The 22,081-nt window shown below is 38.4% G+C and overlaps 1 protein-coding gene across 4 annotated transcripts in view; it reads left to right on the plus strand.

Annotated features, from left to right (window-relative positions):
* Positions 1-22,081, plus strand: part of LOC309415072 (excitatory amino acid transporter 1-like) — a gene marked incomplete at its 5' end in the record, with an annotated part of 57,710 nt that overhangs the window by 18,986 nt on the left and 16,643 nt on the right. For 3 of the 4 annotated variants that reach the window (XM_082012474.1, XM_082012475.1, XM_082012476.1), the window contains 2 exons: positions 17,807-18,011; positions 19,407-19,449. In XM_082012474.1, coding sequence (XP_081868600.1) covers positions 17,807-18,011; positions 19,407-19,449 — 248 coding nt within the window. The remainder of the gene's footprint in view (positions 1-17,806; positions 18,012-19,406; positions 19,450-22,081) is intronic. The other variant, XM_082012477.1, reaches the window with a different exon arrangement.

Below are 22,081 nucleotides of genomic sequence, written 5' to 3' on the forward strand. Positions count from 1 at the left end.
CAAAGCTATAGATACTGGAGAAGTTGTCACAGCACCAAGCCTGTCAGAGTAATCCTGATTTTCCTTACAGAATATATTACTTTCTCAACCAGTTTTGTTTTGGATTTTTTTTGCTAACAGCATATTATAATGCAAATGCCATTAAATCTTATCAAAACATCTATCCTCTAGTAAATTCTTACCATTTTTCTTTTTGACAATCATAATGTCCTTTTTTAACATATTAAATTAATAGCAGTAAACATAAAGGGTCAGAATCTTGAATTTGCTCTTCCTAACCACTCACATTGGAGCACACAAAACAATAGGAAGGTCCTGTAAAAAGACCTGTGCATCACCTCTTCAAAAAAGAGGCTGGGAATCCATCCTGTGTCTAGCTTTGTTGAAGCAGGAGCCATACTGTGAATGAAGTCTCTATGTAGTTCTAGTGTTCTCCTGTCTACTCGCTGACAAGTCTATGGTGGAAAAAATGCTATCACTTACTACAGGGTCCCAGGTGCTGCCTCATATCAGCCACAAATGTTTATGATAAATTCAACAGATGGAAAAACTTTCATTCAACAGGATTCCAGAGAGGGGAACAAATGCTGTGGAGCCAGCATTATCCTTCTCTCATGAAGAAAAAGGAGGGGCCTAGCAGTAATTCCCTTTATTTCATTCTGGCAGAACAGACCTATAACCATCTATATTGCCTGTGCAACATCTTGGGTACTCACAGTAAAGATGGAAGCCAAAAATATTAACAAAAGTCAGTCTTACTCTTCTGTGTTTCAGTTTAAGAAATATAGCATTCCTGATTCAGTTTATATAGTTCATACATGAAAAGTGAGAAACAATTAGGCAGTTGTTTTTCCAACTTTCCCAAAATTCTCTGATTTTTGCATGGCCTAAAAAAATTATTTTAGAGGTCAAAGCAATCAAACCCCATCAAATCAATTAGAAGTTTTATACTAATCTCAGCTGACTCTAGCTATGGGCAAAAGAACAGAATTGACAGATTGTTTATGAGGAAAGCACCTTTTGGATTGCCAGTGTATTTGAGCTGCCTGTATATTTGTACTGGAAGCTTTCTACAGAGGAACCCTGTAGATATCTCCTACAGTAGTAAGCCTGCTATGACTAACCAATCCATGACCATCCTAAGAGTGTGTTATTTTTTTTCTTATGCCTTTCTTTTAATACACAAAGTATTATTAAAAAAATAACTTACCTTCTTTTTCAGACAGCTCTTCCTGCTTCCTCCCCCATCCAATACTATATAAGCATGTCAACGCTGTAAAAGCTGAATTGCATGGCAGCTTTAATTTTATGCACGTCTACATTTCATGCACACATCAGTTTATGCATTAATATAGGTATTTACATATGCAATTTGCATAACTGGACAACAGTGCTATTTAATTTGAACGTCCAAATACTTGGAAACTATTCAGCACCTAGAAGCATCAATTTTCAAGTCAAAACGCAAAAAGAACTATGTGCAGATTCAGTGTGTGATTTCCTGAATATGTTTCCTGAACAAGTTTTTGCACAGAAAGTACTCCAGGAAGAAACAGACTATACCCAGTTGGAAGTCAGAAAGCATTGTGCAAGGCATGGATGTTAGAAAATCATAATGAAATATCATACATATTTGTACAATAAATTCGGCTTTGGGTGCAGCCTCTTAGAAAGTGATATATATCTTAATCTATGCAAATACTAAAAGCAAGGAGCTACAGAAAGGATCATAAAATGAAAATATAACTCACTTCTGAACCATTTCTGAAACAATTTTGCAATAGGAAATACACAGCAATCTGTCTTCACAAGAGCCTGAGAGAACAGTTCTAAGTGAATCATAGAATCATAGAATCTTTGGGTTGGAAGGGACCTTTAAAGGTCATCTAGTCCCTGCAATGAGCAGGGACATCTTCAACTAGATCAGGTTGCTCAGAGCCCCCTCCAACCTGACCTTGAATGTTTCCAGGGATGGGGCATCTACCACCTCTCTGGGCAACCTGGGCCAGTGTTTCACCACCCTCACTGTGAAAAATTTCTTCCTTATGTCTAGTCTAAGTCTACCCTCTTGTAGTTTAAAACCATTACCCCTTGTCCTATCACAACAGGCCCTGCTAAAAAGTCTGTCCCCATCTTTCTTATAAGCCCCCTTTAAGTACTGGAAGGCTGCAATAAGGTCTCCCCGGAGCCTTCTCTTCTCCAGGCTGAACAACCCCAACTCTCTTAGCCTGTCCTCATAGAAGAGGTGAACACAGATCTCACTAAAAATTAAAACACAGTGAGACAAGAGATGAAATTCCTGCATATAATAACACTGTATAAAAGAAAATTACATTATACTTTAAAAAAGAAAACCTAAGCATGATATATAGCATCCAATGGTGGAACATAGTAGTGTATTTTTTGAAGCAGTAGTGTAGTTTTTGAAGTCTTATTCTCTGCAAGCAGTAATGCACAAACAGCGAGGGTGTTCAAGAAGAAAGTCTGCAATAATTAAAGACAGCAAAATGAAAAAAACCCTCATTCGAGTTTTCTAGTGGTACTTAATTAAAGGCTGATTTAAATTTCATTGTAAAATATAGCTTTTCTTAGTAGACCACTACTTTTAGTTGTTTCACAAAGTATTGAATAACAGGTTGTTACACAGTTATTCAGTTTGCATTCTCCATGGGTTTCCAATTGAGTTGATAATACATAACAACCTCCCATCCACAAAGGCTTAGTTTTGATTTTTTTATCTTAATTCAAATGCATAACATCAAGACTTTGCTTGCTGACAGGCAAGTCGCTGGCAAAACAAAAAGCAAAAACTATTTGGAAGAACATGCAAGAGTTAAAGTATCTTGTCTGAGCACTGATGGACCATTGTAAATCCATACTGTCTCTTTATTAACATTTCTATTTCAGTCAAAGGCAGAAGGACTAAAAATATCTTAGGGATCTTACAGGAAAGCAACATACCTGAAAATTAAAACCCACAAAAATATTATGAAATGCAAAATTAGCTATGTTAGATTGTAAATGGAAAAGACTTGGGTTTATATTTTATACTGCGAAATATCCAAAATGCAAAAACAAGTCTCCTCAGCAGTTTGGGAATTAGGACACTGAGAGCAAACATTTTATTCAGGATATTGAAGCTAGAAACTGTAAAGAATGATGTTTTCAATAATGACTCTGTGATAAAGTGACAGATGAACTAAAATGGTGCCAAGTGCGAAGTAATACACCTAGGAAAGGCAAACATGCTACACCTATACTACACCTAAACACGAGCTCTCAGTTGGCCATTAGTACACAGGCAAGAGTTCCCAGACTCACTGTGAACAGTCTGGAGAAGATGACAAGGCTTATTAGTGGTATGGAGTTCCAGTGAAATGCAAGGAGGGATTAAACAGACTACAACTTTTTGGCTTCAAATACATACAACTGTGGAAGATCTCCATAAAAATCCACAGAAATAATGAATAATTTGTAGAGGCTTAGATGAAGTAACTATTTATTATTATATCTCATAATTATTTTTCATAATAAAGAAAATATGGGGTGTCCAATGAAGTAATTAGGGAGCACATTTATGATAAGGAAAAGGAAGTACTTTTTCACACAGCACACAATTAAATTGTGTTGTACATTGCCACAAGCCAGAAGTTAATAGTTTCAAAATGAAACTAGAGAGTTCACAGATACAGCCATCATTGACTATTAAACTTGGGGAACTAGCAATTTAGTCCCCATTGGCGGCTAGATGCAGGGAGGGCAAGCAAGGGCAGTGAACATTATCTTTTTCTGTTTCTGATAGTCTTTCAATAAGAATCTGTTGCCAGGTAGAGTTGAAGACAAAGAAATGGGTTGGACTGACCATCGGACTAGCCCAGTTAATCATTTCCCAATAGGTTTATGTTAAAACCTCTATTATTGCACTCCTTAGAATTTCATATCAGATTGAAGGGGTCTCTCTGTCTTCACCTGTTAAGATTTCACCTACCAATTACTCTAAGGCAATGACTACTGTCAACAGTTTCAGTTTTCTGAAACAACATAGCTCTTTTGAGAGACAGTTCAAAACCAAGGAAAAACTCATCCAGGATCTGAGATTCACCTCACCTTCAGCAAATGTAAATTCATTCAACTGACATGAAATTAGACTTAAAAATAAAACAGATAAAGCAAACCATATGTCAAGAAAGAAGGAAAGATCTATGCACAAAATATCAACAGCTCTTAATTATGCTATTCTTGGGAAGGTGACAAATAACAACAGTGTAAGAGCCATATCAGACTACAACAAAAAACAGTCCAAAAACTTTTGAAGAGAAGAGTTACACCCAGTGATACATAAATATACGGAGGCTCCGTTCAGGCTTTAACAGCTTTCACTTTCCTACTCCTTTCACCTCTTTACCTCATCACACTTGCTTCCTTGTCAGTTTGTCTTTGCCATAACCACTCATGAAGACCAGAAGCATCTAAAAAATCAAGAATGTTCCCGAGGGTGCATTTTGGGGACACCAGGAACACTACTGGGAGTACTTGCACAGCAGCAGGAGAAACACATATCATCCTTTCATCAATGCTATAAAATCTGACAGACACAAAATACTTTCTGAATCACTGCATCAGCTGCACAGATGATTGGAGAAGAACCAAGTGGAGACCAAACCATAAGCAGAAGGTTGTTCTCTCTCAGAAACAGGAGACTGTAATGCTGTCTTCAGGTCATCTACCCTTGTTTTCACCCCTGATTTTTCTTTTTCCATGGGGAAATAATGGGCAGTTGTGACCTATAATACATTATTTCCATTTAAACCACAGTTGTAATTGCTGGATCTGCTACACTGTACTTCAGACATGTCTTTGGATTATAAACTTCTATAAGGCATATTAATCATTATCATCATTACTGGAGGCAGGGATATTAGAATAGAATAGAATAGAATAGAATAGAATAGAATAGAATAGAATAGAATAGAATAGAATAGAATAGAATAGAATAGAATAGAATAATTTCAGCTGGAAGGGACCTACAACGATCATCTAGTCCAACTGCCTGACCAAACGTTAAAGCATATTATTAAGGGTATTGTCCAAACACCTCTTAAACACTGACAGGCATGGGGCATCAACCACCTCTCTAGGAAGCCTGTTCCAGTGTTTGACCACCCTCTCAGTAAAGAAATGCTTCCTAATGTCAAGTCTGAACCTCCCCTGATGCAGCTTTGAACCATTCCCACACATCCTGTCACTGCATACCAGGGAGAAGAGATCAGCACCTCCCTCTCCACTTCCTCTCCTCAGGAAGCTGTAGAGAGCAATGAGGTCGCCCCTCAGCCTCCTTTTCTCCAAACTAGACAAACCCAGAGTCCTTAGCTGCTTCTCACAGGACATGCCTTCCAGCCCTTTCACCAGCTTTGTTGCCCTCCTCTGGATGCATTCAAGGACCTTAACGTCCTTCTTAAATTGTGGGGCCCAGAACTGCACACGGTGCTCAAGGTGAGGCTGCACCAATGCTAAATATAGTGGGATAATCACCTCTTTTGACCAGCTGGTTATACTGTGTTTGATGCACCCCAGGATGCAGTTTGCCCTCTTGGCTGCCAGGGCACACTGCTGACTCATATTGAGCCTCCTGTCAACGAGCACCCGCAGATCCCTTTCTGCAGGGCTGCTCTCCAGCCACACCTCTCCCAATCTATACTTGTGCCCGGTGCTACTCCATCCCAGGTGCAGAGTCCGGCATTTGTTCTTGTTAAATTTCCTTCCATTAATTGATTGCCCAATGCTCCAGTCTATCTAGATCCCTCTGCAAGGCCTCTTGTCCCTCGAGAGTCAACAGCACCTCCCAGTTTGGTATCATCAGCAAACTTGCTAAGGGTGCATTCAACTCCTGCCTCCAGATCATTGATAAAAATATTGAACAGAATTGGCCCTAGAATTGAGCCCTGAGGAACACCGCTGGTGACCAGTCACCAGCCAGATGTAGACACATTCACTACAACCCTTTGAGCCCTGCCGTCCAGCTAGTTCTTCACCCAGCACACTGTGTACCTGCTCATCTCACAGTTGGACAACTCATCCAGAAGGATGCTGTGAGGGACAGTATCAAAAGCCTTGCTAAAATCCAGAAAAACTACATCTACCATCTTCCCTTCATCCACTGGGTGGGTGACCTTATCGTAGAAGGATATCAAATTATTTAAACAGGACTTTCCCTTCATGAATCAATGTTGACTGTGCCTGATGATTGCATTGTCCTTTAAATGCCTTTCATAGTACCCAATATAAACTTCTGCATAATTTTTCCAGGAACTGAGGTTAGACTAACAGGTCTGTAGTTTCCTGGGTCTTCCCTCATGCCCTTCTTGTAAAATGTAATAACATTGGCTGGCTTCCAGTCAGCAGGGACCTCCCCAGACTCCCAAGACCTTTGGTAAATGTTTGAGAGGGGTCCTGCTGTAACATCCACTACGTCCTGGTCGTGGTTTAACCCCAGTCAGCAACTAAGCACCACACAGCTGGTCGCTCACTCCCCCCCAGTGGGATGGGGTAGAGTAAAAGAGAGAAAACTCACTTTTAAAGTTTAGATTGAGATAAAGACAGTTTAATAGGTAAAGCCAAAGCCGCGCACACAAGCAAAGCAAAACAAGGAATTCACTCACCACTCCCCATGGGCAGGCAGGTGTTCATCCATCTCCAGGAAAGCAGGGCTGCATCATGCATAACGGTTACTTGGGAAGACGAAATGCCAAAACTCTGAACGTTCCCCCCTTCCTTCTTCTTCCCCCAGCTTTATATACTGAGCATGACGTTGTATGGTATGGAATATCCCTTTGGCCAGTTTGTGTCAGCTGTCCTGGCTGTGTCCCCTCCCATCTTCCTGTGGCAGGCCAGCATGAAAAGCTGGACAGTCCTTGACTGCTTAGCAACAACTGAAAACATCAGCATGTTATCAGCATTTTTTCATCCCAAATCCAAAACATAGCCTCACACTAGGTTCTATGAAGAAAATTAACTCTATCCCAGCTGAAACCAGGACACTCCTTCAGTGCTCTGGGATGAATCCCATCAGGCCCCATGGACTTGTGAACATACAGCTGATACAGCTGGTTCCTTACAATTTCAGTGTCCAAAAATGGAAAGTCACTGTTCCCACAGTCGTGGTCCTCCAACTCAGAGGACCAGACAGCCCAAGGTCTATCAGTATTATTAAAGGCTGAGGCAAAAACAAAAGCATTGAATGCCTCCACTTCTTCTTCATTCTTATTTGTCAGGTGACCATCTTCAACAAGTATTGGTCCAATGTTTTCTTTAGACCCCCTCTTGCTATTAACATACTTTAAAAAGCCTTTCTTTTTGTCTGTGTGCTGGTTTCAGCCAGGATAGAGCTGGTTTTCTTCACAGAAGCTAGTGCGAGACTATGTTTTGGATTTGGGATGAGAAAATGTTGATAATGTGCTGATGTTTTGGGCTGTTGCTAAGTAGTCAAGGACAGTCCAGCTTCTCGTGCTGGCCTGCTAGCAAGGAGGCTGGGGGTGCACGGGGAGCTGGGAGGGGACACAGCCAGGACAGCTGACCCAGGCTGGCCAAAGGGATATTCCCTACCATACGACGTCATGCCCAGTACATAAACTGGAGTTAGCTGGGGGGCGGAAATCGCTGCTCGGGGACGGGCTGTTGATCGCCGGGTGGTGAGCAATTGCTGTATTGGGCATCACTTGTTCTTGTACATTTCTTTGTTGGTATTATTATTGTTGTTATCATTGTTGTTTCCTTCTCTCTTTCTGTCCTATTAAACTGTTTTTATCTCAACCCACAAGGTTTTTTTCCTAATTCTCTCCCCCGTCCCACTGGGGGAGGGGGAGTGAGTGAGCGGCTGCGTGGTGCTTAGTTGCCGGCTGGGGCTAAACCACGACAGTCTGACACAACACTGGCCAGTTTCAACTCTGACTGAGCTTTGGCCTTTCATGTCTTTTCCCTGCATATGCAAACCATGGGTCTGTAATCTTCCTGCGAAGCCTGACCTCGCTTCCAGAGATCATACCATTTCTTTTTCCTCCTGAGTTCCAAGAGGAGTTCCCTGTTCAGCCAAGCTGGTTGCCTGCCTTGCTTGCTTGACTTGTGACACAATGGGATTGCCTGCTCCTGTGCCTTTAAAAGGTGGTTCTTAAAAAATGACCAGCACTCATGGCCCCCTAAGCCCTCAAAAGCAGATTCTGAGGGGACACTGCTAAGTAGCTCCCTGAATAGCTTAAAGTTTGCTCTCTTGAAATCCAGGGTAGCAACTGTGCTGAGCTTTTTTCTCATTACACTGAATATTTTAAAAGTCAGCCATTTTGTTATCACTGTGGCCAAGACAGCCACCTACCATCACATCTCCCATGCGTCCTCTATTCAGAAACAACAAGTCTAGGAAGGCATCTTTCCTAGTTGGCTCCCTGAGTACTTGTGACAAGAAGTTATCTTCTACAAATTTCAACAACTGCCCAGACTTGCTCATCACAGCAGTATGATATTCCCCTTTGATGTCTGGGAAGTTGAAGTCTCCCTTAAGGACAAGGGCTACCAATCCAATATTGAATACTTGTCTCTTGATAGCACTGCTGGATGCCCCACCTGAGTTCTGAGCAATGGAGAATGAGGAAAGTCACTGTGTGCCGCAGGAGCTACAAGACTCAAGCCTTGAGTTCCAGTAAGATATTGGATTGTCTGGAAGACGAGGAAGGCTGCCCAGCTAGTTGTTCATCCTGGTATCCAGCCGCATGACACAGCTCTCGCTGGTGGTGGAAGATAAGGAGGAGAAAACAGAGACATGGGGCAGAAATCTCTAACTGGGAAAGATTTGTTGAGACTACAGATATTACTAAGGATCAGCAACATCTGGGATTTGAGCTGCATTTTAGAGAGTCACAAAGCAGATCCTACGTCAGCTAAAATTCTTTTCATCCAGGCACTCCTGTTAGTGCATATTTTTTCTTTACTTTCTCTTCCAGGCTGTTTCTGAATATATTCTATATCCTCTGGTTCAGACCTTGGGAAATGAATGCAACAAAATATAAACAATGCTGTTGTATTGGGGGGGGGATGCACCATCACAATGGCATGAAGAGTCTCTCAGAAGATATCCCTGCAAATATTTAAGAGCTTGCCTGGTTGGTAGGAATTGCTTTCCAGTTGTGTCATAGTTCCTTTTCATGGTTGATAACTTTTTGCAGAGGTGTGGCACAGGGTGAAATACCTTTTCCTTATTCCTTTGCTGCAATGTTGATGTTGTCTCCAGATGAGTGCCTGAGGCAGCCACAAACACAGCAAAATATTTGCTGAAACCTAGAATGTCCTTACAGAATTGCTGGCCTTTTTTAGTTGCATGGAAAGACTCTTAATGTGAACTTTTTCATGCTCACACAGTCTGATTTAATTTTCTTCAAGTCAGTCAAGGGTGCTGTTATACTGCTGAAGTTTGATGCAAAACTGTTATAACATCCCACCAGTCCCAGAAATAACTGTGGTGTTTGGGGTTTTTTATTCTAGAAAGCATCAGTTTTGGCTAGGTCTGGGCATACTCTGCCACTTCTATGCACTGCCTCAGATATTTTACTTGGACCACCCTGATGACACTCTTCCCCATTTATACAAGGCCTTTTCCCTTTGATTCTCTCTAGGACTTGATCTTCCCAGGTTTGACTGCATACAGGGATGTCATTGATACATACCACAGCAAAGTTAATTCCATTCACCTAAAAACCCCATCTATCTGTCTCCAGAAGGTAGAAAGTGCCATCTGAATTCTAGAAATGAGGAAAAAAATTCCTACAGCCCCTGCCTGTTCTCAAGGCTGGCCATTCTTGAGTGGCCTGTCTCAGTGTGTCTCAGGTCAGCTGAGGTTGTATATTTTGCTTTTCTGATCTTGGCCAAGAGTTCATCATTGTAAAGCATGGCATTGCCATCTGAAAGAGGGACACGTGCAGTCAGTACAAACACAGATTCCTCAGAGGTTTTCACACTTAGCAAAACAGGGCAGTTTTGTATGCCACAAACTTTCAGTTCTTGCTGCTGTGAAGACAGTTGTATCTAGCAAAATGGCAAGAAAAGCAGCTGGGATGGCAAGCTCTTAAATTGTGGTTCCTCAGTTCACCAGATACAAAAGTCCTATGTACTCCTTCTATAGATAGTTTTTGAAGGGACCTTTTTCTCTGCAGGAATCTATCAAAATCAGCTATGCCAACATTGATCTACAAAGAGAATTAAAAACTACTAGGACATAGAAAGACTCGTGAAAAAAGGAATTGTCTTCTTATAGCAATTTGGTTCTAATACTGAGTAAGAAACATGGGAATAAAGAAAACAGTAGAGTGCTCAACTCTCATGCTATCAGAAGCTTTTGGATCTTAATGTTATTCTTAAAAACCTATCATCACTGGAAGCCAAGTATCAAAGCAAATTAAGTCCCTGGCCCTCTGCTTGTCAAGAAAAGCTCAAAAATAGGTCCTGACTATATTCTGAAAACTCAAGAGTCACACAACAGAGTACTTATATTTAAAAATGTTATTTTCTAAGTTATTCCAATATTTGGAGACCATGACTTGCAATTCCTTGAGTTATCAGTTCTGGCATTATTCTTTAAGCAATATTCATCTTTGCTACTTCACTGAAGAGTTTGAAGGGCCTCCTGTGTCTCACAAGTTGTAGAGTTTTTTGGACGTATTTACATTAACACAAACATTTACTTAGATGCCTCAGTTAAGCATGTGTTCAGGATCAGGCTCTGGTTTGTAATAATTATAGTAGAATTCATGTTTTTATTCATCCTCTCACCTTTTCATCCTCAAGCAACTATACCACTAGCTCTTTACTGGTGGTAGATAAGAAAAAGAAAAGTACAGCTGTGGTGGGTTGACCTTGGCTGGATGCCAGGTGCCACCAAGCCACTCTATCACCCCCCTCCTCAGCAGGACAGGGTGGGAGAAATTAAGATGGAAAAAAACCCCAAACACATGGGTCAAGATAAAGGCAGTTTAATAAGCAGAAAGCTTATTGCATGGAAGCAAAGGAAAACAAAAGATTTATTCTCTACTTCCCATCAGCAGGTGATGTCCAGCCACTTCCCGGGAAGCAGGACTTCTGTACACATAGCAGTTGCTCCAGAAGACAAACGTAAAAAAAATAATGCCCCCCCCCCCTTCTCTTAGCTTTTATTGCTGAGCTGACATCATACCATATGAAATATCCCTTTGGCCAGTTTGGGTCAGCTGTCCTGGCTATGTCCCCTCCCAAGATCTTGCCCACCCCCAGCCTACTGGTGTGTGTGTGTAATGTTGGAGACAGCCTTGATGCTGTATGAGCACTGCTCATCAGTAGCCAAAACACTGGTGTGTTACCAACACCTTTCTAGCTACTGATACACAGCACAGCACTATGAGGGCTGGTATGGGGAAAATTAACTCCATGTCAGCCAGACCCAATACAACAGCATAGTACTAGAATTACACTATTTGCACTTGAATTAACATGCTGATGCTCATTCCTTCCTCTGTAAACAGCTCTTATTTTCTCTCTACTTGTATGCAAAGCTAAATACTTACTTCATTCTGACATTTCACCACCCACTTCTAACTGAGATCTGAATACTTAGATAAATTCTCCAGTGAATATAGTTCCTTTTCAGAGTTAGAGAAAAAATAGGTTTTGGTCAAGAGTTCATCTAATGAATGGTTATTTCATTAATGGATACATTCTTGCACTGAAAATCAGTTTTGTTCAATATTTACAATTGCAGTATGTCTTAATTCCCAACCCCCTGAAAACAAAGTTAGAGAATATTAGTTTACTAAGCCTGGCTAATACCTGTCTCAAGGCTAATGAAGCTGTGCAAAGGGCCTGCATCCATAAAGAAAATGAAGCTTTCAAATTCAAGATAGGCTGTTTAATAGTTCATTAAAAAGCAAATAAGCTTCTTTTCTGTTCTGTAGAACATCACAGTCCAGTAATGCCAGCGATCTTAAAAAAACACCTTATTTTTCATCTGTTTAGTTTAAAATCAGCTGATATTTTCTTTGGTACCTCAGACCTCTCATAGGAATTCATATCCTCAGTCCTGCCTGCAAGCAGATGATGCCCAGATGGTAACTTGAATCATGGAAGCCAAAACCTATTTTTCAGCCATACTTAGCACTGTAACATCCTGAAAAAGAGCTAAATAATATTAAAAAGCAGTGATTGCTACTGCCAGGCATTCCAGAGGAAGTCTTAACTTCTTTCCATTGCCTCCTACAAGTCTGTAAGGTGGAGAAAGACAAAGTAAAAAATGTACGGCTTTGATGTTGCAAGGCTGTAACTGAATCAGTGATCCAAAGTTCAAGAGGTCATTGAAAAAAGCGAGAGAAAAGAAGGGAAACAAAAGCTTGTTCACATGAAACTCCAATTTCACACTTTCTGAGTACTCAGAACAGCCTTAACATAATTACTGAATTATGAAAAAAATCCAAATTATAATGACGATTTAAGACTAATTGCTGCTAAAGTAACGACTCCTTAGTATTCATATGGCATATTACCAGAGGACCTTAAATTCACAAATAGGAAGCAATTTTTTCCTAAAATTGATTTGATTGTTACTCATTAAATCCTTGGGGGGTATTTAGGGTGTGATTAAATTATTATTTACTCCTATGGTCCATGGAAAAATGCTCATTATGTTATGCATTAGGATGTTCTTATTTATTATTAATATGTTAACTTATAATTCATAAGTGGTGTTTTAAAAGGCTGCTAGTTCATAAATTTTAAAATGTCTCTACAGTTTTTTTCAAATGATGTCTGCATCACATCCCATACTCTTTAAACAGACTTCACTATATTTGATAAAGAAAGTCTCAGATTGTTTCTAGATTCTTTGTTAATACAAGATTCAGTTTTTGATGTAATGTAAAATTTTATATGCAGAATTTTTCTTATCAAATCCAAGTTAATGTGATTCTTTGAAAAATGAGAATCTAAAAATACTCTGTATTGTCAAATTAGCTACTGTTCTGCAATTTATAATGCAACTAATGACTTAGTGACATGAAAGAGCTCCATGCATTTCCTTTTGACACAGATACATAATACCATGTAATGGTGCATCTTATTTGTACCTGAAATATTAGAGAGACTGAGGCCCCACTACACTAGGTCCTGCACCAAAATCACTACGGTATTGGGGGTGATGTCTTTCAGGACAAACTTCCTCAGATTGAGAAGATGCTATGACTACATTGCTGACTTCACTGTTGTAGATAGATAACTCAGCTAATTTTATATCAATATTGGGAGCAGGATAGCAACAGCAGCATGGAGCTCCATTCAAAGTAATTTATGTTGCTTCATGTGAATGTAGATAGCACTACAACTTGGCGGAAATTAAAATTATACTTCAGGTGTGAGAGGAGAAATGTCAGAGAACAAAGTGTGAATCCATCAAAAACAGCCCATGGAAGCATACATACTGTTGAAAAAAAGTATAAACTAAAAAAATGCCTGGCACGTGGGAAGGAATGTAATAAACTAAAAGGATTACAAGAACATGTAAACACCAGCAGGGTCTGTATAGCATAGACAAAAAGGAAAGCAACAGCTCCATGAGCAGCTCGAATAAATTCTTTGGAAGATCAATGGATAAAACAGCAGCAGATGAATGAACTGCTAGCTTGAAAGCAAACTGAAAATTTATCACTTTTATGTTGGACACAGATGCACCAGTGTTGTGTCACTGACAAAATTTCTTTAAAAAAAAGAAAAGAAACCAGAGCAACTTTGGTTATTAATAAACCTGGTACACGGTTAGATAGTAGCTACTGCAACAACAAAAAAATACACAGGATTCTTTAGTGAGTGGGCAGTTGCTAGAGTAACTTCAGATTACTCAAAAAAATCAAGTAATAAAGTCTTGTTGAACATATCTAAAAGGCAATGTCACACCATTCTTTTCCAAATTATCTTAATATTGCTGAATTAGCAAAGAAAGATGATCTCAGAGTTTAAAAATTGTACTAGAATTAAAATTCCAAGCAGAAAACCAATGGCCGGATGCAGTAGTTACACACTACCATTAGTTCAGATCTTAGTTGAGTCACATCCAACTGGGCAAAACTTCTTTCCAGATGATGGCTGCTGCATGAACTCTATAAAATGAACTTAACTAGTGTCAGATCCTAGTGGACAATCATCCAAACAGAAGACACTATCACTGCAGTAGACTCTATCATTGGAAGTTTTAGTGAAGAAGCCAAGAACTGGCTGGCCAACAATACTGGATCACATTTTGAGTGAGAAAGTGATACCTTCAGCATAGAGCTGTGACAAATTACAGATCAGTACAATCTCATACCCCAAATCCCATGTCATTTTGCACATAGAGATAGGCCTGCCTCTCTTTTTTTAGACAGGCAACCTTAATTTTCCATTCTTTAAATCTTGCACCTCTCTGACTAGAATTATATTCACTTCATTTTTCTAGCAATTCAACAGAAGTGTCTCTTCAGACACTTGTTACATACTGAAGATGTAAAAGCAAATGCATTTTTACATTAGACTGCATTACTAGCTACTGTGCCTTTAGGGATACCTTTAATCTCACATCTGTATTCTAAAGTCTGTCATTATATTTTCAGTAGCATCTAAAGTAGATCAGGAGTGATTTAGCACAGTAAACAGTTTACAGCTTCATCACATGGTATACAGCCAGTCAGATAACAGAAGCACTGTATATTTGTGGAATGTTGTTTAATAAGGGTTGCACATACAAAAACATGTCTTTGAAGGACTCCAGGCAGAGTCTGCCAAAACTCAGACCAGTGTTTTAGCAGAATAAAAGGTTCCACATGTATTTTAAGAAATTGCATTATGGATTTTATGGAGCACTGAGTAATGTGCTTAACACCATTCAGATGGGAAAGGTATCTTTATCAGTGGTATCTTGCTGGGATGCATGGTTAAAGTAGACATTTTTGGCAGTATGTTAAGAATAAGTGAAAAGTAGTATTTTTATCCTTACAGAATCATTATTATTAAGGTTGGAAAAGACCTTTAAGATCATCAAGTCCAACTATCATATCCTTGGGGAATAGGGTAGAATCCTGTTACAACTACTAGCATATTTATTTCAGTCTTGTAACAACATGTCCTGTAGGATTCAAGCTATCTTAATGTGCTTTGGCTTATCAGCTACCACAGTGAACTTTTTTCTAATTAAACTGAAATAATTTACCATGTTACATTATGATTTTTCTTAAGCAAATATTCTGTGCTCATTTCACTCCTGATACAGAAAATAAGCAGCTTTATGCCCAATGGAAAAATCCCATTTCCACAAAAGGTTAGTCCAAATGTCTGGACTTAAAAGGATGTCTTTTTGTTTTGTTGACAAAAAAAATTGTGAGCTGCTATTTTCTGTGTTCCTGGGTCTCTGATTCTTGGCTTGAGGATAGTCAGTCCTTTGTACTCTGTTATTACAATGAGGTAATCAAAGAAAGAGAGTCTTGGTTTGAGACTGTCATCTGTTACTAATCACTGCTCCATGGCTTGCTGTGAATCCTGACTTGCTCCTCCCTCCTGCTCTGCTTAGCACACATAAAGAAGATAAATTGCTCCCTAGTTTCCCTTCAAAAAGCATATTGTTTGGCACATTCCAGTACTGTCAGCAAAAGATGGAATAATGTGAAGAGTTAAATGGGTATCTAAACAATCCCACAACAGGGTCCTTCTCAGGCAGATGTGAGTTTCAGGAAATGTACTTTCCTACCTGTTTTCCAAATGTATTCTGTTATCTTGCAACCCCAAAAAAGTAAAACAACTACACTTTTCAGAACAGTACAGCATATTCCTGCAAGAGGTTTTCTGCAGTAACACAAATATCACTGACAATAAATGCAGCATCTAAGTATACCATGTTTACATATTTCATTTTACTTGGAGCTGTAATACTTTGGTGTCTATAAATTATTTAGCAACAACAAGCACAGTCTGGGGAATTTTACCGAATTTTTCCCTGCCTTCACTGACTGACACTGTCCTGATGCAGAGAAGAATTTTAAAGGAAGAAAATCAAGTTATTTGTGTATGTGTAAAAAAGCACCATGGAAGCAAGCAAAGAAAGAAGTGAGCAAGGCTGTGGAATACCCTACCATGAAAATAGGGTGAAAATAGCAACTGATTTGAACCTCAAGCTCAATACATTTATAACCAAGACTGTATAATATATTTGCCTTCTGCATAAGAATACTATACTTGATGGCACAGGAAATACTTTCCACCGTAGATTGCTGTCATATTTTTTTATAAGATAATAACTAATCTTGGTGCATTGAAACCAAGCTGAGTTTCAAAAAGTTAAAGTAATGTTATTCCACTGAAAGAGCATTATCAGTGATGAATGATGACAAAACGGTCTTTCATTCATGGTTAACTGAAAGGTAAAAATCACTGTAAAGTCTCTAGAGATTATTTGGGCCTCTACCATTCACACCAGTCAGTGATGTTCTGACAGTATCTTACCATGTTTTCACAAACATATTCCTTCTAATGACAAAGCTGTGGCTAGAAGAACATGTGTTTGCAGCAAGGAGGATGAAGGATGAGAAAACATGGTCAGTTACTAAATATTTTCCCTCAATAAGAATTAGAAAGGGATGGAGGAAAAAATTTGTAGCTAACACACATTGCACCTGTTTGCTAGCATATTTTTACAGTTTCCATCAAGAAGTATGGGACCAACAGAAAGTACGATGTTCAATTTGCATCACTTTTGCATGTGCAAAAGCTTTCAGAATCACTGAGAGTTATCCAGTGCTCTGTGAATACCAGAAATAAGTATGTATGGCAAGGTTAGGTTAGCATCCTCTATAAAAGGGGTTTTTTTCATCATATACAACCTTTCTCCTTGCTGTAGTGGTGGAGAATCCACAAAGAAAGGCACACCACTTTATTTAAGTGCTTATGTGGACTCTTCTACATGTTGTTGTCCCACCTTTCTGTTAAGGTCTATGATTTCTCTGATTCACTCATGCAGTGAGATTTTTTTCTTAAGTGTAACGAACATCTGTGTATCTTCATGTGCAGCCCTGTTGGTGCAATCTCATGAACAAATACTTTAGCAGATGCCATACTGAGCACTCTAGTATTCATATTAGATAAGATGCATTAAGACAAACCAAGAATTAGGAGTAATGTCACGAGTTTTGCAAAGCTTATAAAAGATTCTAAATGCTTATTCATACAATAGTAAGGATTTTCTGAAACAAGCTAACAGCATTTAATCTATTTTAAATTCCCATGGCTTGGGACAGAGGTAAACTCAGGTCATTCCATTAGGGATTGAAAAAAACTCTTCATACACATTAATTGTAGCAAACATTATCAACGTTATTTGAGATTACTCTGTTTTCTTTCTTACCATTACAAATTTGGTGCAGCACATTTATAAGGTACATTTTTCAGACTATGGTAACTATGCTAATCAAAACCCATGAATTAGCTCGCTGGAATATAGGGAGTTCCACACTGCATCAGACCAGTAATCTTTGCTTTTAACAAGTGTTAACAAAGCACAGAAAGCTGTAACTCTTGCAATAGAAAATTATGTAATAACAAGCATTAGGGGTGGGATGGGAAGACAGTGGCAGTACAAGCTGCAAAAGAGGGCCAACTTAGCTTGGGTAGCTTTAAATGTACTGGTCGTCAAAACTCTTCCCACAAAACCATTTTCATCATGCTGAGTTTATAGTCTTTACTCACAACTGTATGAGGTGAATGTCCTTGTGCTTAAATTTACTAGGAATTGCTGCCCTGGATAGTAAAGCATCAGGGAAGATGGGAGTCCGAGCAGTAGTCTACTACATGAGTACTACAATCATTGCTGTACTGATTGGTATAGTCATTGTGGTCATCATCCACCCTGGGAAAGGTACTAAAGAAAACATGCACAGAGAAGGCAAAATTGTGCAAGTGACAGCAGCAGATGCCTTTCTTGATTTAATCAGGTATGGCTATGATATTGCACATTTTCTGTACCAATAATGACAACAGTGATATTTAGATTCACAAAAAAAGGATAGTAGAGAATTTTAGACAGTGAATGCCTAAATTAGCCAAATTTCTTAACAATATCTCTGAACCCTACAATGCTACAAAAGAATACATGGTTTTATTTTCAAATCAGGCTGTTGCAAGGGAAGAAACTGCTTTTAATATTCAAAGAAAGAAATATTATTTCTTTCACTCCAAAAGAAAAACTTCTATTCTGCTATCTGCATAGGTCTTTTCCCCTCCTTCCATAGCACAATCCTTATTACCAAATTCCTCTGCTTTCCCTTACTTCCAACTTTCGACAGTTTTATCACTTCACTTGAAACTCTGATTTAGCTATTAATCTTAATTTTGAATTGTAGCCACCAGTCTGGGTGCATCTACTCAACCTTGTTAAATTGTATGGATGGGAAATAAATTCCAAGAACAGGCAAGTAAAATGCTTGAAATGGAGGGGCACGAATATAAAAGCTTGTTTTCTCCTTGCTAAGAGACTCTGCAGTGCCTCTTTCATAGAGCTAATATATCACAGATGTATTCCAGGGAGCAGGGAAGCTGAGGTTTTGAACTCAGGAGCTTTTCCACAGGTAAAGCCACCAAAATTTTGTGTTCCGCTAACCCATTTGGAGAAGCCAGAGACACGGAGAAAGGCCTCCAAGAGTCATGCTGCCAGGAAGGGGGACTTCAGAAAGACCCATGAAGAGGTTTGCACTCAGATTCCTCAAGATTTATCCAGTTAGTTAGGGTGCTTCTAATTCCCTCAGAAATGTCACCATTCTGGAAAGCAAACAAGCAAATCCCTATATGTAACAAGTATACACACACATATGTAATTATATGTGTATGCGTTGTTATTATTAAAGAATACTCAAACTTCAGAAATATTTCTTAATCACGATGAGACTCTGAGTGATAAATGTCATGATGTACTAGGCTATGTGACTGCAAAAATTATTTGAAGTAGAAATGCATTAAATATTAATAATTTCTTTATTTACCTGGATTCAAACAGCATTAATAAATACAACATTAAAAGTCAACACTGACCCACACAGCTTTGTTCATTTGGTAATTTAGCTAATATTCTGATCCATAACCAGACCTGCTATACATTATTGGATACAGAGATTGCAATTGACAGGATCTATCCAACCCTACTACATTTCATCCTGATAAAGCTAACCAGGCCAATGCTATATGCAAAGCTCTACTCACTGTATACACAATTACATATTTGTGTTAGGATTCCTTTGAAAATTAGCTGGTCAATTCTTTTATCATCTGTGACACTACTTAAGGTATTACTAAAGTCTTATTACTTCTCATGTTATTTTCTTTCTTTTTCACAGAAATATGTTCCCTCCAAATCTGGTGGAAGCTTGCTTTAAACAGGTAAAAATGTTTTGTTACTTCCAACTAAAACATATAATAAAGTAAGAAATTGAAATGTAATAGTATTTTCTTTAGAAATATCATGAACTTGTACTTACAGCAGAAACAAATCTTATGTATTCTGCCAGCTGTCACCAAAAAAACCCTAACCAAATCTGTGCTTTGTTTTCGATCATATTGTCTCAGTATTTGCTATGAGAAGTGAAGACAACACATCTGGCACAGCAAATAAAAAAATAAGGTTTTTTTCAAAATGTCAGATTCATAAGTCTACAGCAAGCTTCACTAAAGTCAATACAGAATTTATTTTTCAAAACCAGTGTTATGTTACATTGGGAGATACTGAGATATGTACCATCTGTACAAAGATGTTCAAGAATGTCATGTGGGAAATGTGCATAGGTTAGAAACTGAGGCAACAATTTTGTGGACATCAATAACAAAATCAAACTAGGGGACTTCCTGTCACCTATGGTATGAGTGCACAGGAATTTTCTTTCTATGTTGCTTCCCAAATTCCTCTATCATTAGCCTGGTCTTAACCTTAAGTGTTCTACGGAGAAAATAATAGCAACTAGTTACATTCATCTTTTAAAAAGAGAACATTATCATTTCAGTGAAACCTACAATGTGTATTGCCATAACCTGATTGTTTCATATTGACCCCACAGACAATCTTGATCTGATATTATTTACCAGTTATTGCTGTAGCAATTAAAAAAAGCTGGAACGTGGAGGACAAGAAGCAAGAGGATAAAGTAGAAACTTTCCAAAGTCTAGCTGAGTTACATCTTGCAGAAGAACTGAAAAGAAACAGTAACATTTTCTTTAGTTACATAAACAGAGATCCAAAAAAAAGTAGTGACCTTCTAGATTAAAGATTTGGTCAAGATTAAAGATAAATTAGTCCCAGGTGCAAAAACAACGAATGCTATGCCTCTGTTTTCAGTAAGGATAGTGATGCAGAAGAGCGGTATGGAAATGCAAAAGTCTGTATCTAAACTAGAAACAAAATTCAAAGAATTTAATGTAATAAAGTTAGGGAATGACATCATTTTTATTTCAAAATCATGAAAGAATTAGGGCATAAAGTTACAGATCTAGCAGCAAGTATTTTTAATAAATCTGTCAAGTTGGGAAGTTATCTATAACTGGCAAAAGCAATCATAGTGCCTTTCAAATTGCAATTTAAAAAAGATTTGGGAATTGATCTCAGCAGTTAATAACACATTAGCCTGATCTTACTTGTACTGAAGGATACAAGTACCTTGAAGGAAAAAATAAAGACTTAGTAATAATTTAAAATGAAAAATACATGAAAAAAAGATAAAGAATAACACAGGTTTCTGAAACAGATTGTACCAGAATAATCATTCATCTTTCTTCAACAAGATTGCTCATTTTCTTATTTTCTTTTTTTTTTTTGGTGCCACAGAAGTGCAATGGATCTAATCTCTTTATACTTCTGTAAAACAGAGTTTTTAATATGAGGGGAATTAAATAGTTGAGCAGGGGATAAGTTTATTGTGAGAATTGTAAAATTTGTGGAGCTAGCAATGGAAGTTGCTTAAGGCCTAGACATATCTCAATTGATATTTTTATGAATGATATTGCCACAAGATGCACACAATGAAATTTACAGATGACAAGACAGTTGAAGCACTTTGTATTGAGGTATTTAACAAACACCAAAGAAGGTAGCATGTCCCTGGCACACTGCAACACTATAAAGTCACAAGAACAAAGTAAATTGGCTCTTGCAGACATTGGCATATCTCCTGGTAGCTCTTTATCACATGCGAAATAAACATTTAGAAATTAACTGTAATTTCTGCTTTGAGATGGGAAGTTATCAGAAAAGAAAAAAAAATTTAAAACACCTCTAATTCAGCTCTAGGATATATTAGGTAACATAAATCCATGAGAGGAAATAAAACAAGAGGAATGTGACTGTCTGGAATACTGGGTATATTCTGGTCATTACATTCAAGAAAGGTTAATGTAAAATAAGTACGATGGAGAGAGGAGTTGCTGTTCAAAAGAACACAGCATATAAAGCAAAAAGAAGCTTGCTTTAAATACTATTCAGATACAAAAAACAAAGTGGGAACAGAGCTGTATAAGATAAATAAAAATGCTTACACAAGAAGAAATGGAAATCACTATGACTGCATTTAAAGTGGGAATTAGTAAGGTTTTTAACCTTCATTACCTAAAAAGTGAGGTCCTGGAAAAATCTTCAATTAGGAGTCGTGGGAACAAACTACCTTTTCTGTTTTAAGATACGGCTTGAAAAATTCATTCACAGTAAAGTATCCTACAGCAACAGGAAACTCAACTCAGTGACTAGCAGTCTTAAATCTATGTTCTTAATTAAAGATGTCTGTAGATTCTATTTACATTAAGTATATTGTATTTAGGATCTTCCTAAATTTTCTGCTGCTTCTCATTTAGTCTTCTGGTCCTTTGAATTCCCTTTCCTGTTTTTCTTTCCCAGCAAGTCTGCGCGGCAAACAAAGTTGCCTCCTCTTGCTTCTTCTTCACCTTCTTTGCACATTTTCTTCCCCAGAAACAGGAAGGATGGTGGAACAAAATGCCCCTTCCCCTCCAAAACACCTCCTCATTGTAGATC

The sequence above is a fragment of the Phaethon aethereus genome, assembly GCF_964289735.1.
Source record: "Phaethon aethereus genome assembly, chromosome: W".
Taxonomy (NCBI): domain Eukaryota; kingdom Metazoa; phylum Chordata; class Aves; order Phaethontiformes; family Phaethontidae; genus Phaethon; species Phaethon aethereus.